This window comes from Anomalospiza imberbis, chromosome 3 (genome assembly GCF_031753505.1).
Source record: "Anomalospiza imberbis isolate Cuckoo-Finch-1a 21T00152 chromosome 3, ASM3175350v1, whole genome shotgun sequence".
NCBI lineage: Eukaryota > Metazoa > Chordata > Aves > Passeriformes > Viduidae > Anomalospiza > Anomalospiza imberbis.
This window is the reverse complement of record NC_089683.1, coordinates 95,559,182-95,583,896: the sequence shown is the minus strand read 5'-3', so window position 1 is coordinate 95,583,896 and position 24,715 is coordinate 95,559,182. Positions and strand designations below refer to the sequence as shown.

Here is a 24,715-nt window from a genome sequence, read left to right as displayed (position 1 = left end):
ATGACAGAAAACTTCAGATATTTATATTGTGAAATTCACTGATGAGTAGCAAGTTGTTCATCAACTTTCACAGGCAATTTGGAAATGAATGGCAGCAACTGGCAATTTACATTTCATAAGTTAAGGTCATTTCATCTGTAAGGCAGTATCAGAAATGTGACAGATTTAATAAATGGAACTAAAACCTGAAAATGTTGCTTGCCAATTTCACCCAGCTTCCACTGCAGCGCAACCAGCTCCAGCTTGGCTTAAACCTGCAAACAGCTGGTTTGGCTTAAACCTGCAAACAGCTGGTCTCCAGCAGCATCTCATGATCAGTGAGTGTACTGCTGCTCCTCTACACAACCACTTGAGTCATTGAGAATCCAGTGCACTAAAGGCCCACGTTCCTTCCACAGCGGAGCACTGACACTGCACGGTGCACCTGTTGTCAGGAATACACACTTGCACAGGACTAGGAAGAGAATAATCTGGTCATGTAGACTACTGGGACACAGAATATGAATAAAGCTGTTGCTAAGATGAACGTAAAGCCAGGAGCTAAAGAAGCTGAGAGAATACTACCAAGTGAAAGATCATTCCACAATTATAAAGGGAAGAACAAAGTCTATTTTTGCCTCTTCAGTAGTTAACTATTGAAGGTTTCAAGAAGGTGTGCTAAGAATCCTTGTGTGGTCTCACAATATGGATATGTCAACCAGCTTCCTGGCAATAACTAAATGTGAGATTTTATTTGCAAAATTTCTAAAGGGTCTTCAGCTTCATCTGTGTTATTCAGCAGTTCAACATGCTGAATGCCCCGGTTCAACACACCTCTTGTAAGGAATTGTTCTTGTCACCCACATTGGATTGGTGCAAATTCAGTAAGAATTCAGAGATGTCCTGTTATAATCTATGCTGGTTTTTATTTTACAGTCTTAAATATACAAAAAATAGATGCATATTGACATAAAGAACACAGGTACAGAAGAACAGATGCTACTTTAACCTGCACTTTCTCCTTCTGTCTTTAAGTGAAAAATCCTCTTACAATTTCCAGAAAACAGATTAGTGCATACTGCATCAATTACTGAATTATAGAAAACAGTTTCTATTGTTAGAAACAGATTTGGTTTTAAACTTAGTAAGGAAGTAACTACTCTACATCTGACACTCATCAAATTGAGCTATTTTTGTTCAAACAATGAACAGAGAAATGCCACATGTGAATAAATAGCCAGTGTTTTGAAGAAACATGGCAGCAATAAAAACAGAGGTGTACTGCCTTGGAGGTCTGGACATTGAAGTACAACACAAAGTCACTGGGAATTTTGTACAATACAAAGGAAAATCATAAAGTGATTCCTTTTCAAGGGTCACCTGAAAGTTTCTTGGCTGTATTCAGAAAGGTTGAACATATATATTTTTGTGCAAGTAAAGAAATTTGCATTTGAGTAAAGCACATATGACATGAAATCAGCAAAGTATAAACTCAAAAGTCACGCCTCACAAATTTCAAAAATACACCTTTTGTATGCATATATGTGTATAAAGACTTTCATTTTTGTACATATATGTATCATTATCCCTATTGTGTGTATTAGAGAGAAATTACAGCAATAAAGTGATGACTTTCCTGTTACTTGAAATAGCTATTTAACAATTTATAAGGGAACAATTTATTTTAAAAATGAAATTGTTGTAATTAGTTTCTTTTGGAAATCTGAGAAATGTTATGTGTAGGAACAAAGTCCTATTTTTTACCCAAGTCAATTTTCAACATAATTTGTCCCATTCATGTTTGAAATTTACATTATAATCAGTGCATAATATAGTGCCTCCTGGTTTTTAATATTACAAACAATATGGTTGTATCTCATATACTTTTTGGAAATCTTTTTGAGATACATATAGGAAAAACTACAACCAATTATGAACAAAAAGGAAAGCATCACTTCTCTGTAAGCCTTTCAAACCATGTTGATAATAGTTCAAAGTTTTAAAAAGAAAAAAATGAGTTAAAATCTAATGTTTCTGAACAGTTTGTCTGTTGATGAAATGCAGAACTTCCAGTGATTTGAGAATTATATGTTTAGAGTCTGTTGTTTTCCTTGCACTTCAACTTTTCAAATCTTCATCATCTGAAAAAAAAGTCCAAACTATCTATGGCTGAAAAATAATGTTCCCCATTAAAAAAAAAAAAAAAGGCAGTAAATCTGCCCATTTTTAGATACAGTGAGCCAGTGAGCTACCAGTCATCATACCACACAGGACTTACCAAACCAGAGACATGGGTATATCATTGCTTCTGTAAATAAAGAAACAGGAGAAGCAATTGAGGGACAAACACTGTCTTTCAAAGGTGCCAGCAGATATAAACAGGTGATGAATACACAGAAGCTGGCAACTAGAAGACACTCATTTTTCACATGGAGTAAAAAAGATTTTAGAAGTGCCTTCTAATAGAAGCTACGAGGACAAAAGATCTGAAGGTTTTTCTGTGTGTGTGTGTGTGTGATACTTGCTAAGTTTATAAATGGTTTGAAGAATAAGCCTGCCAGGTATTACATCTGAACAAGATTTACCCTTTTTATTCTATATTCCTATGTTTAGACCAAATATTTCAACAAATCTCTGCATTTCCAGAAGAAAAGTCAGTACTTCTTAAAAGCAAGTAATCTGCTTCTCAATGGCTTTGATGACAACCAGTTTTCATGTGTTACAATATGCTGTGCACAGTCATTTAAAGCCTTGCATAATATTTTTTAGTTAAAAGCAATGGTAAAACTGTTCTAGAAGCATGACTTACTCTTTTACAAAAAGCTCTCTCTTCTAGTAGTTTAGCTTAGGAAAATACAGTAATATTCCTCCTAGTTCTCCAACTCATTTACTAGGTATGTTTCTCCAGTTTTTCCAACATTATTCCTTCTGCCTTGACATTTCTCTTCTATGTATTATGTATTCTCTATAAGGACAGTGGTAGATCTTTATAAGTTACAAAAAACTTTAAAATATGACCTGACCAATTAAGCCATATATACAAAACACCTAAACAAAAGAAATGTAAAATAAATATACTAACATTTCATAGGAAAAATAAACAAGAAGATCATTTGTAAAGAAGGAATGAGCACATGCCTTGGGAAAGAAATACTTTGTTTTTCATTGACTGATTTTTGTATCTCAAAGGAAATACAGTAATTAAAGAGACATCTTTAATTGAACAGCTTTGCATTTAACTTATTAGTAGAAATCCATTTTGTTATATAATCTAGGAAATGATACTTCAGACCCACCTGCATTTATAAAATTAAATATGCCTTCAGTGAAAAATTGGTATTTTGGCACAACAGCTTTTCCCTAGAACAATATGAAACTCAGTTTTTTAGTTCTCAAAATGAAGAATTGCTTTCTGACCCTAATATTCTTTTTTGTCACAGATCTCCCCAAAAGGGCTAACACTAAAGGCTAAGTTTCAATGGGGCTCAAACTGAAATGTTCCTTAGGCTACTTACAGACAAAGCATGTATATGAAATTTTATGGTTTGTTATTATTTCCTACATGAAAAAGAAGTCAGATAAAGAATTTGCCACCTGGATTAAATCCAGAAAACTACAGCCTTGTATTTTCCTCCTACCTCACCTGAATGCTCGCCTAGGTTGTGACTACTGCAACACAGCTTAGGCTCACAACCTGGCAGTTTGCAAGCTGCCACTTTTCAGCACTCATCCATGGTTTTTCTTCTCCCATCTTCTTCATTTTTAATACCAATTAACAGGTAAAAGGCTACCATTTTTCTCATGAACAAAGAAAGCACTGTCAACCATTCATCTGCAAATTTGCCATGTAACCAATTCCTTTTTATTTTGTCACACAAATGTAGGGAATGTAAAAACAATTTAATTCTTTGCTGTCAAAGTTGCATCTATGTGTGCATACACGTACACACAGCACAACGAGACACACATCCACTTCTGCAGGTGACCAGCAGTTCTACAATCTGCATGTGTAGAACTGCAAAACTGTTCACTTCTAACTGGAGCAACTTCTGGCACTGCTGTCCTAGGCAGGCAAAAGTCACTTCTTAATTGCAAGCTTCTCTTCCTTCTCCTTTTTAGCAATTCAGCTCATTCCTATGAGCTGTGCTTAGCACAAAAGCCTTTCCTTAGAACAAAATGAAACCTCCAGAACTTATCAGTCTCTATTTACTCAGTTTCCAAAATGAAAAAAAACAGGCTCAACAGTTCTATTGCTCTCCTTGATGAGACCAGTTTTACTACTAAGTTATTTTACTTCTTTCAAGTTCTTTTCAATACTTAAATTTTTATGTATTGAAATTTTAAGATTTTAAGAATTTAAAATTCTTAAATTCTTTTTTTTGAGATTTTAAGAATTATTGATTTTAAGAATTATTTGAGATTTTAAGAATTTATGATTTTAAGAATTATTTAGCTCAAAAGGTTTTCTGGTGGTCATTAAATGAGTGAAAAGTACATATGAAAAAACAATCTTCCACATCTCAGTTGAGTTCACTGTAGCAAAATTAATGATTTCTTTGGGAAATTATATAACTTAAAAATATAACACAGAAAATTGTAGCAAAATTAATGATTTCTTTGAGAAATTATATAACTTAAAAATATAACACAGAAAAGCCCAGAGAGGGAAGTCTTCCAGAATTGGTAGTCTAGGACAGCTGCCAGCAAACATAGAGATTTAAAAAAGTTAAATTCAGCAGTGGGATTTCAGGAGGCAGTGTAGTGAAGGACAATTGAGCAGCATGTAATGCTGGCTCAGTAACTGCTTTTCCCAATGTCAGTCACAGAATTTTCCTAAGCCGGGTAAAACACTAGGAAATTCCCTCTTTCTGGTAGTCATCTTTCCCAACTCAGATCTTATCCTGATAGGTAAATTGCAGAGACACAATCAAACATTAACTAGGTAGATGGCCACTCTTAGCAAAGACATTATCATAGCACTCAAAATCTTGAAAGGAGTGAAGATATTGTTCAGTGAGAGGGAAGAAGGTACCAAAACTCTTTGGCAGGCAAGGAGAAAGAAGTCTCAAATAGGTCTTAACATGAAAAAGACAAACATATATCAAGAATATGTTCATCTGCTTTGTTTTGTACTGATCATTGTACTGCAATTGAGGAATTTCTGCTACCTGTGTCTCCCTGAATTGTGGCTTCTGATTAAAGCTACAACATGAGCGTCCACCTGAAACAGGATGTGCCACTGCCTGAGAGGTGATGGCTTGAGAAACAAAGGTACCACTGGTGGCCAACATTTAAAAAAAAAGAAAACTTGACTGAAACTGAATTTATTCATGGCATTGAAGTGTATGGGACACTTTGGAAACCCATGGTAAAGGAGCAAGAAATCCCAGAAATATATATAAGGCAGCATGTTGCACTTTAAAGACAAGACAACAGGTATTTAAATCAAGAAAGTACATTCCCAGGGAAATGAAAATTAAACGAGCAAAAAGAGTTCTCATCATCAAAAATGGGGAACAAAATTCTGTAGCTCCCATAAGTGAAATGCTAAACAAGTACTAGATTGCCTAAGGACCCACTATCACAGTTTCCACAACTTCCATCAACTTCCCCATCTTAGGTGGGCTGGGACAGAAGTGAATATCACCAGAGAGGAGATATTAATCCTCTGGCCTCACAGCAAAGGCTGTGCTCTCCATGCCATTACCCAGCCACGCCTCTACAAGAATAACTAATTTATTGCTTCCTGAGTTCTCTTTTTAAATTTTTTTTCCATTTTCAACCTCCTTAGAAAGAATGTCGTTTAAAGATGTACAAAAACAAGAAAACAAAAAAAAGCTCCACCATTTAAAAAGGCATAGCATAACCTTAACAACAGTAAGGGATAAGAATGAACCTATAAGAAACATGTAGGTATTAAAAGGGTGTAAACAAACCTACTACTCTATTCATACAAACTTTTATTCTCCTTAACTTTCTTGGCTTTCTCCTGTTTGTACCTTCCTAACTGCACTGAATTATTCCCCACAATGAGAAGAATTTTAAGGACAACTAAAAACTGAAAAATAACCTTCACCTGAATAATTTTTGTTCAATTGTATTCTGCTCCACTGTACCCTTCATAATTCTTTGATTGCAAATGGAAATACTCATTGTGCTTTTTTACAATTTTTATATTGGCAATCGCTGCATAAGTCCAATGAGTTACTGACTCTTCCTCCAAAAACATTAAACATGAAATTGCCATGCCAGAGATAACAAAACAGACTGCATCTGCTTCATTTTCAAATGTCAAATGACATACCATAAATAGGACTGTGAAAGGAATAAAAATACATTGGGACATGGATTTAGCTGCTAGTTTGTAAGACAAAGTCCAAAATGTGTTATGCTTCGGAATATATTGAAAATAGTATTTAGCCTAAAAATTGATTATTCAATTTTCATGATCTGTTCAGAAAGCATAAATAATATTACATTTGTGATGTACACACTTGTTGCTAGCTGAGCAAGTATACAGAGAATAGCCAAGTGGAAGGTTAAAACAATGTACACATGAAAAGAATTCTCTCTCATAATTATTTATATTTGTTGAAAACCACTTAAAGCATAACTTAATGACCCTCAGCACTGCAGGAAACAAACCTGGAGACATTCATAGGAAGCTTGAGTATTACAGGACAGCCCATAACACAGCATTTGGGTTAGTGCCATATTCAGTCCTTATGTGTTCTCATGAAATTCAGTGGAGGCTGCCAAGTGGGAATTTAACACAGCTATGTAGTTCTCCTACTAAAACTATTTTTTAGAGGTAGAAAGAACATCAACTTTACACCTTATGTTGCACGCATATTCTAGGTGAAAAATGCACTTACTGGGAAATTAATGAAGGTCACCAACTTTTTCTGTGACATGAAATGCCAGCTGGAAGCTAAACTTGCAGTAGAAACGTGTAATTTTTTACTCCACAAAGGTTTTTTTTGTAAACTCTTCACATACGTAAGACTCAAGATGCATTAAAATACAGGCTTCTGCTTAAAGCTCAGTTTCACAGCCATCCTAAATTTGGCTTACTAGGATTCTTTCTAACATCATTCCTTAAATTCCTGTAAAGACCTCTCCCACTTACAGCAGCAGCTTCTGCTTCAAACTTCAACAAGGTCTCTTTCTTTGCACATTAGATTTATAAATATAGACTTACTTGGCAAAATGAAAAAAATATTAAAAACAAATAACAGGGAATGGATTATGTTTTCTGAAAATACTGTATATTGCCTTGCTTCTCTCTTCTCCTCAAGTTCAGTAAAAAATGAAAGCTCCAGTAGCTGTACTGCTGCAACACATTTACAATGCAAATTTCTCAAACTCCTCAGCTGATTTTCAAGGATGACTACTTCCTAAATTTACAGAACACAGTCAATAGTTTGTTGTTCTGAATCATGACACATCCGTTAGAATAATATACTCAAGACTTTTCATGTTAATTCTTCATTTATTTGCAGAGGTGCTATTAAATAAAATAACTTTGCAAAGGTATTTGATTTCTAGTGTATAAGAAAAGTACTTCAATTAATCCAGCCTGAATCCATATACAAATATTGGAAATGGCTAGATTCAAGACATCCCTTATTTAAATCTGATTCTAGACTGTTTTACAACAAGAGGAAGAACCCAATGGCAGTTTCCAGCAAGTCATACACATGGGGTAATGGGATGTAAACTCCTTTCCCTGATACTGTCTTGAAGAGATACCTCTCAAACACAGGCAGAGGAGGAAGGCTGGAGAATTACCACCAATCCATTTCTCTTATCTTCCTGTACAGACTCCCTGTTTTTGTCACAGTATCATTTTTCCTCTGTTTTCTACAACAATTACATAGCATAATACCCACAGGGTTTTACGTCTGTCACACCACAGTGCTGTGATTTTGTTGCTGCTTTCAAGTGGAACACTGTCTGCTGCTATTGTTCAATGTTTCAGTACACATTTCACAGAGTAGAGATGATTGTAAACAAAACCACAAATATAGGCCTGTGCTAATCAAAGTAAGGGTGAGAATTATTTCTGACACATTTGCCAATGTGCTTCATTCTACAAGAAGTAACAAATCCAGAAAGGACCTGATATCACCTGATTATTTTGTCATTAGTATCAGGATGACTGTCAACTACTGGCCAATTGGGTCTTCATTACTCCCTTTACTATTTCCCAAATATATTTTTGAGTAACAATCCCATGCAGCTGAATTTCAAACTAGTGGGAGTGTATCTTTCCTTTGACCAATACTGAGAGCTGTTGGTATAATTTCAAAAATTAAAACGTGAAAAAATAACTACTGAGTTATTGGCAAATGAAACCAACTCAGAAATACATGCAAAGATTTTATTGCCCATTTGGAAAATGGTTGCTTTTGAATTGTGCCAAATTTCTAAATTTGCAGATGAGTATGATCAAATTTTATTAAGCTGTGACCAGACTTTATACATGTCCCAACTGAATTCCAGTAAATGAGTGAAAGATTCGTATTAAAAAGTCAAAGTGACACAGTAAGGAGAAAGATCATTTTTCATGAAGTTTGCTAATGCTCTGCACTGCAGAGTATTATGTCGAATTATCCCAACTGAATACTTGTTGGAACTGTGGTCTTCAACAAAAAATGTTTCTCTCATGTAACTCCTGTAACCACTTTGCTTTTTCTGAAATTTCTGAGAATGGTAGGGCAAACTAAAACAAGAGGGCAGTAACATAATTTCTGAAGGTTTTTTTATCTATTTCAGAGTCATATTTCTCACAGATGAGAGCGTAATTTGCCTTTGAATACTTTATTTTGAGCACAGTGCTGAAGACTTATGGTTTTATCCATCTTATTCTGTTTGTTTGGGTTTTTCGTGTTGATATTTGAAATTATATGATTATGCATACATTGCTATTAATTTAAGAGGGTGTTTCTAGCAGTTAAGAGCCTGTAAATGCAAGCTGTAAATTAACAAAGTGAAAAGTCAAATAGAAAGCATTCAAATTTCTAAAATCTTTCTAAAAACTTACATAGTTTTGTGAAGTGCCATTCATGAATCTTAACTTTTTGGTTGCCAAAATGACAATCAGCAGCAGCCGCATAAAACTTGGTAGTAATGGCTGCTAGAAGGTTGTCAGGAAAGTCATGTCCAGTGCTTAGCCACTTTCCATCCCAAAATGCAGTGATCCACATGGGGTAAAGAGACAGAGCAGATACCCCTGACCTAACAGCTCTAACTGTGTAAGCATCCAGTGATCTGCTGAGTGTTACGGCAGCCAGGATGGTACTCTTGGATGGATATTCTCCCCCAAGACTAATGATAATAACTTGCTCATCTCTGAGCCTTGCTAACTACAATGAAAGGCACAGGTAGTTCTCCTTTTTTTTTTTTTTTAATTCTTAAATGAAATTTGAAAGAATGGCTTTTGCACAGTTCATTATTCTTCCCAAACCTAGTATTCTGCAATACCTCTTCAATAAGAATTTGCCATACAGAAAAATTGCAGAATTAGGAAAAAATTAAGAGTTTTCAACTACACTGTTTTCTAACAGCAATATTTTTAGTTATGTCGAAGCAGAACTATTTAGAGTACTAGCTGTAAGAATACAATTTCAGTGGAATTTAGAATATAATAATAATTATTATTTGAAAAGAAAAATTTATTAGAAGTTTTTTTTATACTTCTGTAAATATTCATGCCTACATAATGAAAATAAGTCTAATACAGAAAATACTAAATTTCTTTATTCCATTTTTTTTTCATCTCAAATTGAGGTTGGTGCCTCCATAGAACAAATAAGGCCATGAATAGATAAAATTAATAGCAATAAATTGCCACATTTTATTCAGTCAAGAACTGGATGATTTAGTTGAACCAGCTATTGATTTGTAATAAAATTTGTAAGTCCGATGTCTGTAGTAATTAATAGAAAATGTAACAGCAAAATTAGGGTGCATGTGGTTAAGTATTATAGGTAAATTCACTGAAGTTAGTCTTAATGATGACACAGTTCCAATAAATCTCTAAGATCTTTTGTCTCTTGTACTCTTTTAATTGCCTTGTTCTGTCAGAATGTTACCAGGTAAATAAAATGGTGGGGGTTTTATGTTTCAGATATGGGCTCAATTAAAACTGACTGTTGGGATACACATATTTGAATATGCCAAGTGAAATGCTTCCCTGCTGAAAAATAAAGTAAATATTTAAACAATATTTTTCAAATTAAATGATACAATACTTTTGAACTTTCTTGATCCAGAGACTCAGATGATGAGCCATAGTTGGAGATGTCTTCTTATAAGAAAATGAAGTCTGGTAAATTATATGATATATTAAGGAATACTGAGGAAAATAATATTTCAGGATTTTCTCCGTGATGATTTCTGTGTCTTAAATCACATCTCAAATACTTAATAAATGTGTTAAATATTATTCAGTGCTGTAAAAGTAATTACTGGATACATTTTTTTTTTCTGCAGGAGAGTTGCCAGTGTGCTCTTGAAAATGAACATTTCTTGCTGGCAATTCTGATATGTAAAATTTTTTCACAGCACTAAAACGTATATGATTTCCATATATTTTATTGTAAAAAGCTATTTTTCCCCTTCTAAAAAAATCTCAGTACTTGTAATCCCAAACCATGACTTCTGATCGACCCCCATAATAAAATGAAATAATTTATACATTATTAAAATTCATCCCACGAGACCTACCTTTTCTGCTAACAGTTCTCTGATCTTGCTTGCCTGGAGACGAAATTTCATTAACTGTGACTCCAAAGTTAAACATCTTTCCTTCCAGTTTACCGTACCTTCTGGCTCTGAAAGTTCAGCCATATTTATGCTGGAAAAAGAAGGGGAAAAAATCTCCATGTCAAATTCAGTCTGTATTTGATGTCTGACTTTATTTTAATATGCATACTAACCTATTTTATATAAATCTCAAGAATGCCCCCAAATTTTGCACAAGTACAGTTTCATAAAACATGGTAAAAGTATGTTAAGTTTTCTGAGGCCCTTATCATAACTATCAAGTTCTGAAATCTGTGTTGATAATATTTAGGTTTACTGTATTTTAATTTCTTCAATTATCCTATGGCTGTAATTATTTTTCCTTGAAAAGCAGAGACACATCTCACATTTTAATCTTCAGTTACTGCATTTATTCTTTCTTACTCAGGAGCGTCTTGTAGGGAACTGAGCTTTTGCTTAGCAAATGTTTTATATAGATGTAACTGCTTGTGAGTTAGTAGCATATTTGGTTTTATGCAAGTTTAATGTTTGGCAGACCACTCTTTTAAAAGTCCTTTAAAACTCTGCTTAATCAAATTGCCTTAAAATTCAATATCCTTAATGAGATGGAAGTTTCTGATTCCAAATGTAAGAGTGACCAAATGGTCTCTAATGGACCTCCCACATGAAAAACAATCTTTTTGCATTAGCTGTTGCAGATCTCAGAACGTTCTGACGCAGATCTCAGGACGTCCCAGTTCAGGCATGTTTCAGCCTCAACTCTGTGCTTTTATCCACATTTAACTGCTCATGCCTTCTGGAAATTAGCCTCAGTGCCCTTCTGGACAAGCATTTCTGGAAAAATTATTTAGGGTGAGAGCTGGCTCATCATGGTTTGAGTCTGTGAAGCCAAGAAAATCATCTGTGTGTAAGCAGAAGGATTGGGCTCTGTTTTATTCCAAGTATTTGTAGACAGTTTAATAGAGTAAGTGAATGGCTGAATGTAACCATTCAGTCCAAAATTCCCTTGCTAAGTAAAGGTCTGGCCTTTGCAGGGTTCTGGACACTTAGGTTTGGCTTTGAAAATAAAGCCTGAACAGCTCCTAAGTATCCAATTTATCTCAAAAATAATAAACAAGTAAAAAAAGGCATTCAGTGGAAGGCCACTGGAAAGAAAGAACTACAAGTCATAATGTTATATTGCATGTTTGTCACCTCAACAGTGGGACATGGATGAGGAAAGGCAAGTAGCCACTGTTTTCAGTATGATGAAGGAGGCTGATACAGGAAGATTAAGGCTAATACAGATCTCCACACTGCAAGTCCTGACACAGACAGATGAGTAAGTGACACCACTGAGAGCCCCCCTCCCATGACTATCCCAGGCCTCCAGAAGCCCAGCTTCAAGCACTTCCCTTCCTCCCTGCATTGGAAGAGGCAGTCCCACATGAAACCCCTCAGGTGGAGACCAAACACCTATGAATTTATCTTCTCCGCTGTTTTTGACAACAGGAAGAAAAAAGGAAAAGCACCACAAGACAGATCAAAGTCATTAGCCAGATTCCAAAAAGTCCTTCATTTTTCTTTGCTACAGTAATATTTCTATTTCTCTTCTAAATTCCCGTGTCTCATGTGACTCTCAAATTCATTTTAACTAAACAGGTGAAAAACCCTGGCTCAAAACATTCTTTCCTTTCTCATACCCTAAACTCCTTGTTTCTTTCATTCTATACCTTAATTTAGAAGGAAAACTAGGAAAGAAAAACTGACATTTGTAACTTTTTTCCACAATCACTTGTCTGAAGATAACTGCTCCATTTTTCGCTCTTTATTCCTTTGGTCCTGCAGGACTCAAGCTGCTAAACCAGAGGTTACAACTATCCCTTTTCAGGAATCTCCCACTCCAGAATCCCTAAGGAATCACTAGGATTTAAGTACATTATTAAAATAGTTTCCTAAGCTGATCCTACAACACCCACATTCTAAACACAAGCATTTCAACTGCAGTCCTCCTAGGTGACCGAGACACCTCTGGTGTTTTCTGCCATTCTCCTTTTAAGCTTAGCAGAAATTTCTCTGGACTGTCAGGGAAGCAAACTGCTCACTGTTGTCCTGTTCCTAATCCACTATGGTCTCTGCTTGTCCAGAATCCCCCTGTTCAAGGGGGGAAGGTGGCACTGCCAAGCAGCAGCTTCTCCTGTTTTGGATGGGAGAAGGAGTTTCAGCTGCTGCAAATTTATCTGGGTTCTGGTCTCCTAAGTAATGAGGAGTGGCAACATGTTATTAGACTATTTAGGATATTTTAGGTTTTTCCTTTTTAACTAATTGCAGCTACATAAAACAGACATGGACGAGGCCAACATCTGCTTAACAGTGGAATATTTCAGCGTTTGTGGCAGTGAAAACACAAACGGGTCAAGTAATGAAAGAATTTTTGCTTTTTGATAGGGTGCAATATTACAGGGTGGAGTTAAAAATGTTTGTCTTTCAACAGACAAAACATCTGAGTAGATGGATTTCTGGCAGTGAACAGTGTGTCCAGCCAAGTAGTTTCCCAATGTCCAAACTCATTAATATTCCACTGCATAAACATTATGGATAAAAAGATTGAAAGTAACTCTTTTTATTGCGGGTTCTTCGCTAGAGGCTGTAATAATTTACTTTGTATTTTCCAACAAGCCAATGGGTTCTGGAAATATTTACAGGCACATAACACACTGTTTACACTTGCAGAGTGAATGATCTTACTTAGAATCAATGACTTCCTGTTTCTTGTCTGATTCCCCAAGGGAGGATAAAAATGAGTTCATCTTCTCTTGGCTTAATAGAGTACTCTGAATCAGCACTCAAACCTACACAGAGTCCGCCCCTTCTTCCTGCTCCAGTTCCCACCACAAAGCCCTCCGTTTCCCCTGAGTCTTAGAAAGTTAAATCTTTTGAAAAGTAAACTAAAAAAGCACACATTAAAGCCTTAAGTTCTAATTATGTAATCAAAAATTAATTGAGACAAGTTTGACAAGTCTGGAAAGATTCAATTTGTCTTTTTCATTTTTTAAGTTTATAAACCTCTTTCTAGGCTTCAAGAAGTCAGAATGTCACATTCTCCCCAACGGGATTGATATAATTTCCTTTTCTTTGCCGTCTGCTTGGAAATTATCAAAATACATTTCAGGGGGGAGGGTACAATGTTCTACCTTTTTGAAGCGTGTTAAAAGAAATTTACATATTCCTTATGACATTGTCAGTGTTTTCCTCTGTTTTTAACAAAATGCAGTGTTTAACTAAACCCTTCTTATTCTGTCTGTATGTTCTGGATGTCCTTTCTGCTGGAGAAGCTTTGGAAAGTTCTTCTGTTTCAACAGGAGTGGGTTTGTGCAGTACATAGTGGATTCCCTTCACCATCCTGAAATATTTAGTGGCCTAAATACATTTGGACCATACCTCTTGAATTTCAAGTCCATTTCTTCCATCTTTTCACCCAAACTCAGCACTTATAAATATTTTTGGTGCCATAAAGATTGGACTGGAGAAGGGAAATGATGAGACACAAAGTGGACCTGTGTAGGAATCAAGGAAGTCATTCTCAGGTTTGTTGCTGGCCAAGGCCCTTACTCACCTCCAAACACTGGTAACTTTATTTTCCATTTGACTCATTTTGCATAATTCTGTGCTCAAACTGTTGCCCACGCTATTTAAAGCTTCCTACAAAATCTGAGGTAGGAATGCTTTTTCTGCTGCTTCGGTATTGATGAGGTTGTTCCCGTGAAGTGACGCAGTCCGCCAGTGCTTGCCCACGCCAGCCCCGTGCTCAGACCCCCACAAACCCCGATTTCAGGGGCCAGGCTGCCCCCTCCCAGCTCACTGCTGCTCGGCTTCCCAGTGTCAAATGCGTGCAGCAAACAAGATTAAAGCACGCAAGATCATTTTATGTCCTTTTCCTGATGACAGCAATTTTTAAGTCGCAGTGTGACGCCACACTATGTCCCAGTTTAATTTCTTGAAATTCTGAAAGCTAGCCGTGCAGATATCTCAAAAGTATCATAGTTTTGCACGTTTCTTTGGGAGTCGTGTTCTTCTCGCTCTTCTGTATTTGGGAGGACGGCAGGGATGCGGCAGCGGCACTGCCAACGGGACGAGAGGAGCCTGGACCTTACGGGACCTCAGGGGACCTCAGGCACGCCAGTCCCCAGCCGCGGGGACACCGCCTGGGGACAGCCCGGAGTCCTGCCGTGACGCGACACCCCGCGGTGATCTGACCCAGCATCACCCTCCGCCACCCGCCGCCCGCCGGTGTCACCCGGGGGGCACCGCGCCGGCTGTCCCGCCGCGCCCCCGCCGCCGGGACCGACACCCCGCCGGGAAGGGCCGGGGGCCGGCCCGGGCGCGGCCCCGCTCGCGAAGGGAGGGAAGGGGGCAAGGAAAGGGAGGTCAGACCTGGCCGGCCGTGGCTCGCCGCGCCGGGCGCCGTCCGGGCTGTGGGCGCTACCCGCGCCCCTCGGCGCCCGCCCCACCATCCCCGCGGCGAGCGGCGCGGCCGCCTGAGCGACGGCCGAGGCGGCCACTGAGCAGCGGGGCCGCCCCCGGCGGGGCGCCCGGGCGGGGCTTGCGCGGCTCTGCGGCCCCGGCCGCCGGCGGGAGGAGCGGCCCGGAGCCGGGGCCCTTCCCGGGCTGGCCCTGCCGGCGGGATGCGCTCCCGGAGCCGCCGCTTCCCCCGCGTGCTCCGGCCCCGACGGCGTCCCGGGGAGCGGGATGGAACCCGGCTGGAGGGCTTCGAGGGCAAGGCTGGCGGAGGGGTTCCAGGAATAGACGGCCTGCCCATACCCCTTTCCCATCGCCGTTTTTAAAGTTCCTTTGTGAATTAGGAAGTTTTCCTCTTAGTTTCAAAGACGATGCTAGGAAGAAGCATCCGCTTGCTCTGCAGTTCCTTGACTCCAACATTGGAGCTTACTGAAGTGTAAATTACACGTCTTGTGAAAGGTCATTTGTCAAGTACATACCGGGGGTTGGAACCGTGCGGTCCCCGGGGCAGTGCTGGGGATATTACAGTTTAAATGGGTCTCGCTGAGCTGCCCTATCCATAGGTAATAACCCACTTTGTATTTGAGTTCCAGCCGGGATAAAGCAGCAGGTGCATCTGCTGCTGAGTCGTGCTGGCAGCAGGCTCTTGGTCCTCTCCGGCTGAAAAGAGCTGACAGTACATGTCAGGTAACCAGCCGTCTCTGTCTCTTGTAGAAAACTGACTGAAGTATTACAAAGTATCTGGTAGAAGTAATTAGTGCGTTGCCTGGCACGTAGAGGAATCTTCCTCGTACACGTTGGACTCAGATTTAAGGATTCTATTTTGTTTGGATTATGATTTATGGAGACAAAATATTTCACAGACTCTTCTGGTGCATGAACAAACCACACTGCACCATTCCTCTGGGGGTTATTTATAATGTAGGTGTGCAGAGTAAACTGCTTGTTCACATCTGTGAGTCATTTAAAGTGCAGTTTTTTTTTCTTTTGGGAAAAAAAAAAAAAAAAAAAAAAAAAAAAAAAAAAAAAAAAAAAAAAAAAAACAGGTTTTAGAAGCTCAAATATTCCCCATCTGGTTATACACACAATTTCATTTTTTCCTATTCACTTCAGTACAGGCTCCAATTTTCCACCCGCTTGCAGTGACCTTAGAGTATCCAAACAACTTCTCTGAAACAGTTTCATTTGCTGGTAATTTCCTAAATGCTTCATGTATTTTTTAAACACTGGTCGCTGAAAAGAGTGTTAAAAACACGCTTGGTTTTTAGCGAGGAGTGCATTGTGTTCCACCCGATGCCTCTGGTCTAGTGTTCGCTGCATTAAAAACACGAGGTGAAAAAACCTTTCTTTGGGTTACAAGATTCAGCCAGAAGAATCAAAATCATCATCTGGTTCCTAACGAGAGCAATACAAAATGATTTAGCATTGGCGTTCAATGAAAACTTTGTCCATATCGTTTGCTCGAATAGCGACACGCTCGCTCCCAAGCGTGCGCAAAGCCTTTGAATGCAGTGACAGAGCTGGGGGAGGCTGCGGGAATGACGTGCTTGGACCGCAAGAGGGAGAGCAAAGCCTGCTCACTCAGCGAGGGTTTCTTTCAGTTTGTCTGGTGGATTCACATTTTCACTGCCCTCAAAGTAATAAAAATGCTCTGCAGTGATGGAGTTCTCGATACTGATAGAGAAAGACGCTTGAAAAAATATTCTGGAAGAAGGAATAGGGATATTCAGAATTTTCTCTCAACTGCCCTTAGCTGGGACGTAGAGGTGGCTAGAATCTGTGTTCCATTACTGAAGGGAATAGAATTACAAGTAGAACAACTGGGATGCATAGAACAAAATACAAAAATACAAAATACAACTTTATTTTGTAAATAGAAAGCAAGGGGGAAAGCCATAAATCTTCTAGGCAAAGACATAGAAAATTATTGAACATGAAAGCAGAGATTCAAGAAGAGAGCTCTTCCTCCTTACTGTTGTTGCTAATGGAAGGTACATGCAAGCAGTAATAAATCTGCACACATTCCTGAAAATATGTGGAGAAATGCAAAATACTGATACACAGTACATTGTACAAACAAACTGCAAGGTATTTGCACTTTGGAGTGATCATTTGTTAGCTGGCTCCCTGCAGAAGTGAACCAAAGTCAGAACATTAAGAAATATTTCCCTCTGTAATGTGAATTTTAAATATTAGCCTCCACATGGGCTGAAGATGTTGCAGACTTTGTACTGTCTGTAATTGACTTAATGCAAGAAAGTAAGTTCTAAGTTCCTGGTTGTCTTGTTAAACACTAACCTCATTTGGTAAAAAGTGTTATGAATATTGTATTGCAAAACATCTACTCTGGTGTGTGAAAGTTAATCCAAAAAATGCCACCAGCTTCATTCCAGAGACGATCAATTTGTCATCAAATTTGCAACCAGAATGTAAAATTTTGGGTTTATGAGACTTTTCTGCATACATAGAATGTCATTCTGACATGCTGGACCAGGACCTTACCCCTTCATGAAAAAAGGACCTTTTCCTGGTCTTTTCTCACATAGATAAATATTGAAACCATTTAAGTTTAGGTATTTCACATTGGTATGTGTGTCTATAGTTGGACATATATGCCAGGAAACATCTTGTGATTCTAAAATCTTAGATCATACAGTGTCTTCTGTAAGTTAATTTTTGTGTGGATTCCTTGAAAGGGTGACATATATATTTGAGACTTGCAATAGAGAAAAAGGTTCCTTTTTTTACACTAGTTGCAATTACAAAACTGTGATATAAATAAATTGATCATTTTCAGGCAGCAGTCAAAATAATTTAAAAGTATCTCTCTTAACAGAAAACTTTAAAGGTATAATTTAAGTGGAGGAGAGAAAGGGAGAAAGATCATTCCTGTTCAATTATTATTATTTTGAGATGACTTAAAGTGTTGCTTTTTCAAGGCTATGACTAGTCTTTCAGTGACAGAAAAGTGGCATTTTATCTAAATAACCTCTAGTATTTGTGCTTTGATACCTTTGGATAGAAGAATCTGGGGTTACTTCAGTTACTAATAAAGGCTTTTTTTACTTAGGAAAACTACAGTTTATGAGAAGATCCATGGCTTCCCTTTAAAAGCTCAACCTCTTTTTAATTATCTGGCGCCACAGAGTGGTAAAATTCTATATTGCTCTACATAATCAATTTCTGAGAGTTTTCAAATGATGATATAGTCATCTCCATCTGAAAGAAACATAAAATAGAAAATATTCTACTTACTGGCACAGATATAGCTCAAGAGGGCTAGAATGTACAGCTTAAACATTAAAGTTTCTGTGTATGGGTTAGATTATTTCTTTTGAGGAGAATTTTCAATGGTGGATGTTGATTTGTTAAAACTGTAAATTTGTGAGCATAAACCCAGTGCTTAGGAAAAAAAGCCTTCTGATGAATTGCAGAAATGTGTTGAGACATCCTAGTGAAAATGGCTGTACCTGATCAGCTAGTAGAGTACCCACTCACTTGATTGTTGTCCTCAGACAGTGCCCAGGGAAGTGTCATTACTCCAGAATACTGTCCCAGTCACTAGAGGTTCAGGGACTTTGTGAGCCAGAAGTTTTGTCATTTGAAAGTTTTCTTGGTTTTTTTTTCTCTTTTGATTCAGTCCAGTTGCTTTTGAACAAACATAATTTTCAAGTTCCAAAATGTCCTAAGATGGTGATTGCCATGGTTTAAATAATTCATTTGGTTTTAGACATCACCTGCTTGTTTCACTTGCTACCCCTAAATTTTTGCAGAGATAATGCAAAATGTTCTTAGAAATTTCTGTCATATTCCATTGTCTCTTTCAGAGTAAAGTTGCAAATTTACTTTAAGGGTTGCACAGAGAGATGCCCCTCACTACCTTTGGCCATCTCTCATATCCTACCTCACACCTGTGGCAGTCCTACCACATTTCGCATGCAGTGTTTGAGGTGTAGGTATATTTATATAACGACATAGTGATACTTTCTTACTTGATTTTTATTCTCTCCCTAGCAATTTCTAATGCTACGAGGCTTTTTTGGTCTCTGGCAAGATTTGTGGCACACAGCAGAGCACAGCACAGCCACAGCATCAGTAATTCAAAGGTCTGTTGTCCTTACCAGCAGATCAGATATTATGAAAACAGTGTGACTTACCTTTTTAAGGTAGTTAAGTCTCATAACCCCTGCCTGGTGAGCACTGGTGTGTGAGCTAGTTCTGAGTAAGTATTTTGAGTACTGGAAACTTGGTGCTCTTAGAGAACAGAGCAATTGATGTGTGTGGGTGTTGCATGTTATCATTTCATTCCTCTAGATGCCTCTTTGCTTTCATTGCACTAGGAAGTGTGGATTCTTCAGGTGTTACCTGACAGCTCCCTGGCACTGATGTTTCCCGTAACTGGAAAAGCTTGGGGAGAGCAAAGCTCTTTTGGAAAGGAGAAAGTTACTGGTAATAGTGTCACAGAAAATGAGCTGGAATACATAGAGCTGGAACTTTGGACAGGTTTCCTGAAACTGGCCAGTCTGTAGAAAGAGGATCACAGTGAATGTAAAATATGTAGGTATTGAACTGGGCTGAAGGAGCTGGAGACCTTGCTTGCACTAAGTGAGGATGAGGATAATTGTTTGATTTTTTTCTGGAAGGTGAAATCACTTAAGAGCATCCAATCTCTCTCTGAGCTGAAGATAATCCAGCATTTAAAGTAGGTCACTGGGACAGGTAGTGCCAAATAACTGTGTAAGTTTCCTTGAAATGGCTGACCACAAAACAGCAAAAAACTCAAATTACTTTTTTTATATGTTTGTATGTGGTTAAACCTTTTCTCAATTCCTTTGGCCATTACCATGTCAGAAGTCAGAAGGCACTGTGAACCTTCGGTGCTAAAGAGGGATCCAGAAGTGTGTTGAAGAGCAGACCCTAATGGCCTCTGGCTGCTTTAGATTGTTAAGAATCATTGCTGGGTGAAAGTCAATTGGCAAGGAATGACTTTTGCTATATTTTCCACTTTTTCCTTACCTAAACATTGCTGCTCTTAAATCTTAATGGAAGCAGGACTGCTATGTTGAGCTGCCCTTTTACAGTAGTCACTTCTGCAATAACCATTTTCACACTGAGTGAAAAAGTTGTATCTTTGCTAGATAGAACTCACAGACTCAGGAAAAGCTGTCTCCATTTGATAATCTATGACTTGCAAATTATGTAATTATTACATAAATTATATTCACATGGGACCTGGGAGGATTGTGAAAAGCACAGAACAAAGATGTTGAAAACTTAAAAAAAAAATCTTCTCTATCTAAAAATCATAAAATTATAGAATGGTTTGGTAGGAAGGGACCATCTTGTTCCACCCTCCTGCCACGGGCAGGGACACCTTCCACTACACCAGCTTGCTCAGAGCCCCATCTGACCGCTCCTTGAATACTTCCAGGGATGAGGCATCCACAGCTTCTCTGGGTCAACCTGTTACAGTGTCTTTTCACCCTCACAGGGAATAATTTCTTCCTAACATCGAATCTAAACCTATTCTCTTTTAGTTTGAATCCATTTCCCCTTGTCCTGTCACTACATGCTCTTGTATAGTCTACCTCCATCTTTCTTGTAGGCTCCCTTCAGATACTTGAAAATTTACCAATGTATAAATGCTTATATTAAAAAAATAGCTGGGTTTGGGTCATAATTTTACAATTTTAGAAAATGTGGAAGTGGTGGCAAATTAGGGACTGTTGGAAAAAAGGATCAAGAGATATGGTTATGAGAAAACAAATGGAGCACACTTTTCGAATTAAGTTTATTGGAATTTTGTGAAGTGTGTAGTCAAGCCTCCTTCTGCTCCTTAGATACAGGGTTTGTAACTAGAGCAGTTTGATTTGTGTTGGATGCAAAATAGCATTTGCTTCCTCTGGCTCTGAAACATAGCTGGAAGGAGGCCGACCAGCCATTGTGTGCAGCAAGGGCACCTGGCAGATTAGGCTCCCAAAGACAGAGCATCCATTTAAATCTGCTGAGGACATTCAGGAACTGAGGAGGGACAGTAACTACTGGCAAGAAACACAAGCTAAGGCCATCATGGGCTACACCAAAGTTACTACCAGTTTGTTCCAGAGTTGAGAATACATTTAATATAAGGAAAGACAGTTGTGTCTTACAAAGTCCAGTGACTCTGAAGTGAGTCCAGAGAAGGGCAGCAGAACTGGTGAAGGGCCTGGAGCACATATCTTATGAGGAGCCACTGAGGGAGACAAGGTTGTTTACCCAGGAGGACAGGGAGACTCAAGGGTGACATCTTCAGCCTCTACAACTGCTTGAATGGAGGCTGTAGCCAGGTGGGTGTCAGGCCTTTCTTCCCAGAGAACCGAAGATAGGACAAGAGCACACAGCCTTAAGCTGTACCGGGGAGGTTTAGGCTGGACATTAGGAAAAATTTCTTCACAGAAAGGAGATTAGACATTGGGATGGGCTGCTCAGGGAGGTGGTGGAGTCGCCACCGCTGGAGGCGTGTAAGGAAAGACTGGACGTGGCACTCGGTGTCGTGGGTCTGTTTACTTGGCGGCAGTCGGTCACGGGCTGGACTCGATGACCTCAGAGGGATTTTCCAACCTGATCGATTCTGTGACTCGGTACTCACGCAGGTTCATCTTTTAGTTAGGACAAGTATTTGCCAGGGAAAGGCGGCAGTCGCTGCGGCCTTGCCGCGCAGCAGCCCTGGAAGCAGCGGCTCCCGGGCCGCTCCGGGTGCCCGGCGTGAGGCGGCGCCGGTGCCGCTGCAGGGCCGGGCCGGGCCGGGCCGGGCCGGGGGCGGGGAGCGCCGCGGTTGGCGGCGGCCGGCACGTGGTGGGGCGGGGTGCGGGCACCGGGAAGGGACGCGGCGCCGCGGGTGAGGGTCCGCTCGGGTAAGGGGCGGACGGTGTTCCCCCGCTGTTTCCCTGGCTTGCTGCAGTGGCGCTCTGTTTGCGGCCGCTTTCCCAGGCGGGCGCCGCCGTGCTCCGGGCCCGCGCTGCCGCCGAGGCGGGGGAGGCTCCGGGCGGGTGCCGGAGGCGGCGTGGCCCGGCCCGGGGTCCATCCGAGCGCTCGGTGCCGCCGTGGGTGCGGGGTTGTTCGTGCGGGGAGGGCACGGAGCACTGGCGGGCAGCGGGGCCCGGCGGCGGCCGCCTCTGAGGCCGGGCGGGCCGGCTCCGGTCTGCTCGTGAGCGCCCGGAGAAGCTGGGGCCGGCCGCGTTGGGCGCCACGGGTGGCGCGGGATAGGGGATCTGGAGGGCTTACCAGAGTTCAGGAGTATGGGCAGCCATAGGTGTGGCCAGGTGTGGCCAGGTGTGGCCAGGCTCCATTCCGTGGTGGCCCGTAGCAGGACACGGGGCCATGGGTACAGACTGAAACACGGCGGGTCTCTGAGACCATCAGAAGCACTCGGTGTGGAGTGAAGGTGGCCGAGCACTGGCTCAGGTGGGCCAGAGAGGCTGTGCAGTGTCCATGCTTGGAAACATTCCAAAGATACCTGGACATGGGCCTGGGTAGCTGGCTTCAGGTGGCCCAGCTTTAGCAGGAGGTTGGTCCAAATGAGCTCCAAAAGCCCCTTCCGACCTCAGCTGTTCCATGATAATGCGCTTTCGAGTCAGTGATGCTGTAGCACATATTAAATAACCATTGCCATTCAAAAAAGAACTTGCTATTTGTAACATGCATAATAGCAGAGCTGTTTGGTTTGCTGCACAGTTCTTACTTGACATTAATACAAGCTGAATGAGTTTTGAACAGCAAAACTGAGCAAGGGAAGTTTTGTGGCATTAATTCCTTCCTTCTGTATGATGTTTCAAAGGGGTCATGCCACGGACTATGTAAGGAGTGCAGTGAAAACTCCAGTGAGACAGTATGTCATGCGTACAGCAATTCCCCTTTTCTATTGCTTCCATATTGCATCGTGAAGTTTGGGGGAATTTTGGATGAAATGCTGGAAATAGCTGAAGTTGTTAAAGAGAGCTATTTTCTTGAGAAAAATTGCACAGATAATGCAACAAACATTTCAAGACAGTAGGACAATGAAAGATCATTATTGTAGGAAATGTTTGTTAATTATGTTTTTAAAACCATGTGACCTGTTGTTTTTATTTTTTGTTTTGTTTGTTACTTGTTTTTTTAAGCAGGCATTTCTTAATCAGCTAAAATGGTTTTAAAGAAGAAGAAGGAAATTCAGGTGGATGCATTCTCTCTTGATCATCATCAGCGTGAAAAACTTCAGAGTAAGTAGGGTATTTTTTTTTTAACTAATGTGTGATTTCTCTTGCCTTCGAGTAGTTACTGAAATTGATCTGTTTTTTTGCTTGTTATGTTTTATTTCTAGTGGTTTTGTTTAGTGAGTTGTAGATGTGTTTGCTCTGCTGTGGTTTGTTTTTATTTTGTAATGACAATTACTTATTACCGTGGCAGAGTCAAAAAAACCGTTTAGAGCATAGTGGCTTTCATTTGAAAACTCTTTACTTTGTATTATCTGAGGTGGGAAGGTAGTAGAAGGTCCTATTGGTAATCCTACTTGCAGGCCTGTAATTCAGTGATATCTGATGTGTTAGCTTGAATATGTGGGATAACACTGAATTTCCAAGAGTCATAGAATGATAGAGGTTGGAAGTTCTGGAAGTTGCTGTCCCAGTCTTTGTGTTTTGTGTTGTTAATTTGTTTTCAAGTTCCTGTTCAAATGGTGTTTTCTACTGTGGGGATTTTTTTTTTTTGTTTGTTTGATGAGACAGACTTCCAGTGATATTTACTGTAAAAAGCTCAAAATGAAGTAATACAAGTTATTATGAGGGAGCACTGGTGAGGTCCCACCTGGATTGCTGCATCCAGTTCTTGGCTCCCCAGTACAAGAGTAATATGGACATGTTGGAGACTCCAGCTAAGGACTAAGATGATGAAGGGCCTGGAGCATCCCTCCTATGAGGAAAGGCTGAGAGAGCTGGGACTCTTTGGCCTGGTGAAGAGAAGGCTCAGGGGGATGTTAGCAATGTGTAAAAAATACCTGAAGGGAGAACATATGGGAGACAGAGCCAGCGTTTTTTCTGTGCTGAATAGTCATAGGACAGGAAGGCATGGGCACAAACTGAAACACTAAAGATTCCCTCTAAACATCTTTTTTAATGTGAAGGGAAACATTTTTTTAATGTGAGAGTGACTGAGGATGGGCACAACTTCAATAGGGAAGTTGGGAAAGTCTCCAGCCTTGGAGGTATTCCAAAGCCACCTGGCCATGGTCCTGGGCAGCCAGCTCTAGGTGACCGTATTTGAGCAGTGGGCTTGGACCGGATGACCCCCAGAGGTCCATTACTATTATGCTCCAGTGAAACTGATTTTTTTACATTTTTTTGGGAAAAAAATGTGTTAAGGTGTTCTTGGGTGACTTAAGGGTTTGTGGTACCAATGGGTTTACTGGAACTGGAAAATCCCCTAAGAATCAAGCAGTCATTTCTTCTTCTTAGAA

The 24,715-nt window shown here is 39.8% G+C and overlaps 2 protein-coding genes and 1 long non-coding RNA gene across 8 annotated transcripts in view; 1 reads left to right on the top strand and 2 right to left on the bottom strand.

The window, feature by feature from the left end:
• PLEKHH2 (pleckstrin homology, MyTH4 and FERM domain containing H2) overlaps positions 1-15,306 on the bottom strand; it is a 51,346-nt gene extending 36,040 nt beyond the window's left edge. For 2 of the 4 annotated variants that reach the window (XM_068185849.1, XM_068185851.1), the window contains exons 1-2: positions 15,163-15,306; positions 10,711-10,840 (exon numbers count right to left, since the gene is read on the bottom strand). In XM_068185849.1, coding sequence (XP_068041950.1) covers positions 10,711-10,840; positions 15,163-15,242 — 210 coding nt within the window. In that variant the 5' untranslated portion in view covers positions 15,243-15,306. Of the gene's footprint in view, positions 1-10,710; positions 10,841-12,175; positions 12,280-14,169; positions 14,286-15,162 lie in introns of those variants that run through there. The other 2 variants (XM_068185850.1, XM_068185852.1) reach the window with 2 other exon arrangements.
• Positions 15,307-17,094: 1,788 nt separating this feature from the next.
• Positions 17,095-20,017, bottom strand: LOC137471470 (uncharacterized). Its single transcript, XR_010997641.1, has 2 exons — positions 19,404-20,017; positions 17,095-17,373 (listed from the first exon to the last, which is right to left on the bottom strand). It is a non-coding gene; the product is annotated as an uncharacterized lncRNA (long non-coding RNA).
• Positions 20,018-22,075: 2,058 nt separating this feature from the next.
• The window catches only part of THADA (THADA armadillo repeat containing), a 154,694-nt gene continuing 152,054 nt past the window's right edge, over positions 22,076-24,715 (top strand). For 2 of the 3 annotated variants that reach the window (XM_068185846.1, XM_068185848.1), the window contains exon 1: positions 23,388-23,483. In XM_068185846.1, coding sequence (XP_068041947.1) covers positions 23,408-23,483 — 76 coding nt within the window. In that variant the 5' untranslated portion in view covers positions 23,388-23,407. Of the gene's footprint in view, positions 22,140-23,387; positions 23,484-24,715 lie in introns of those variants that run through there. The other variant, XM_068185845.1, reaches the window with a different exon arrangement.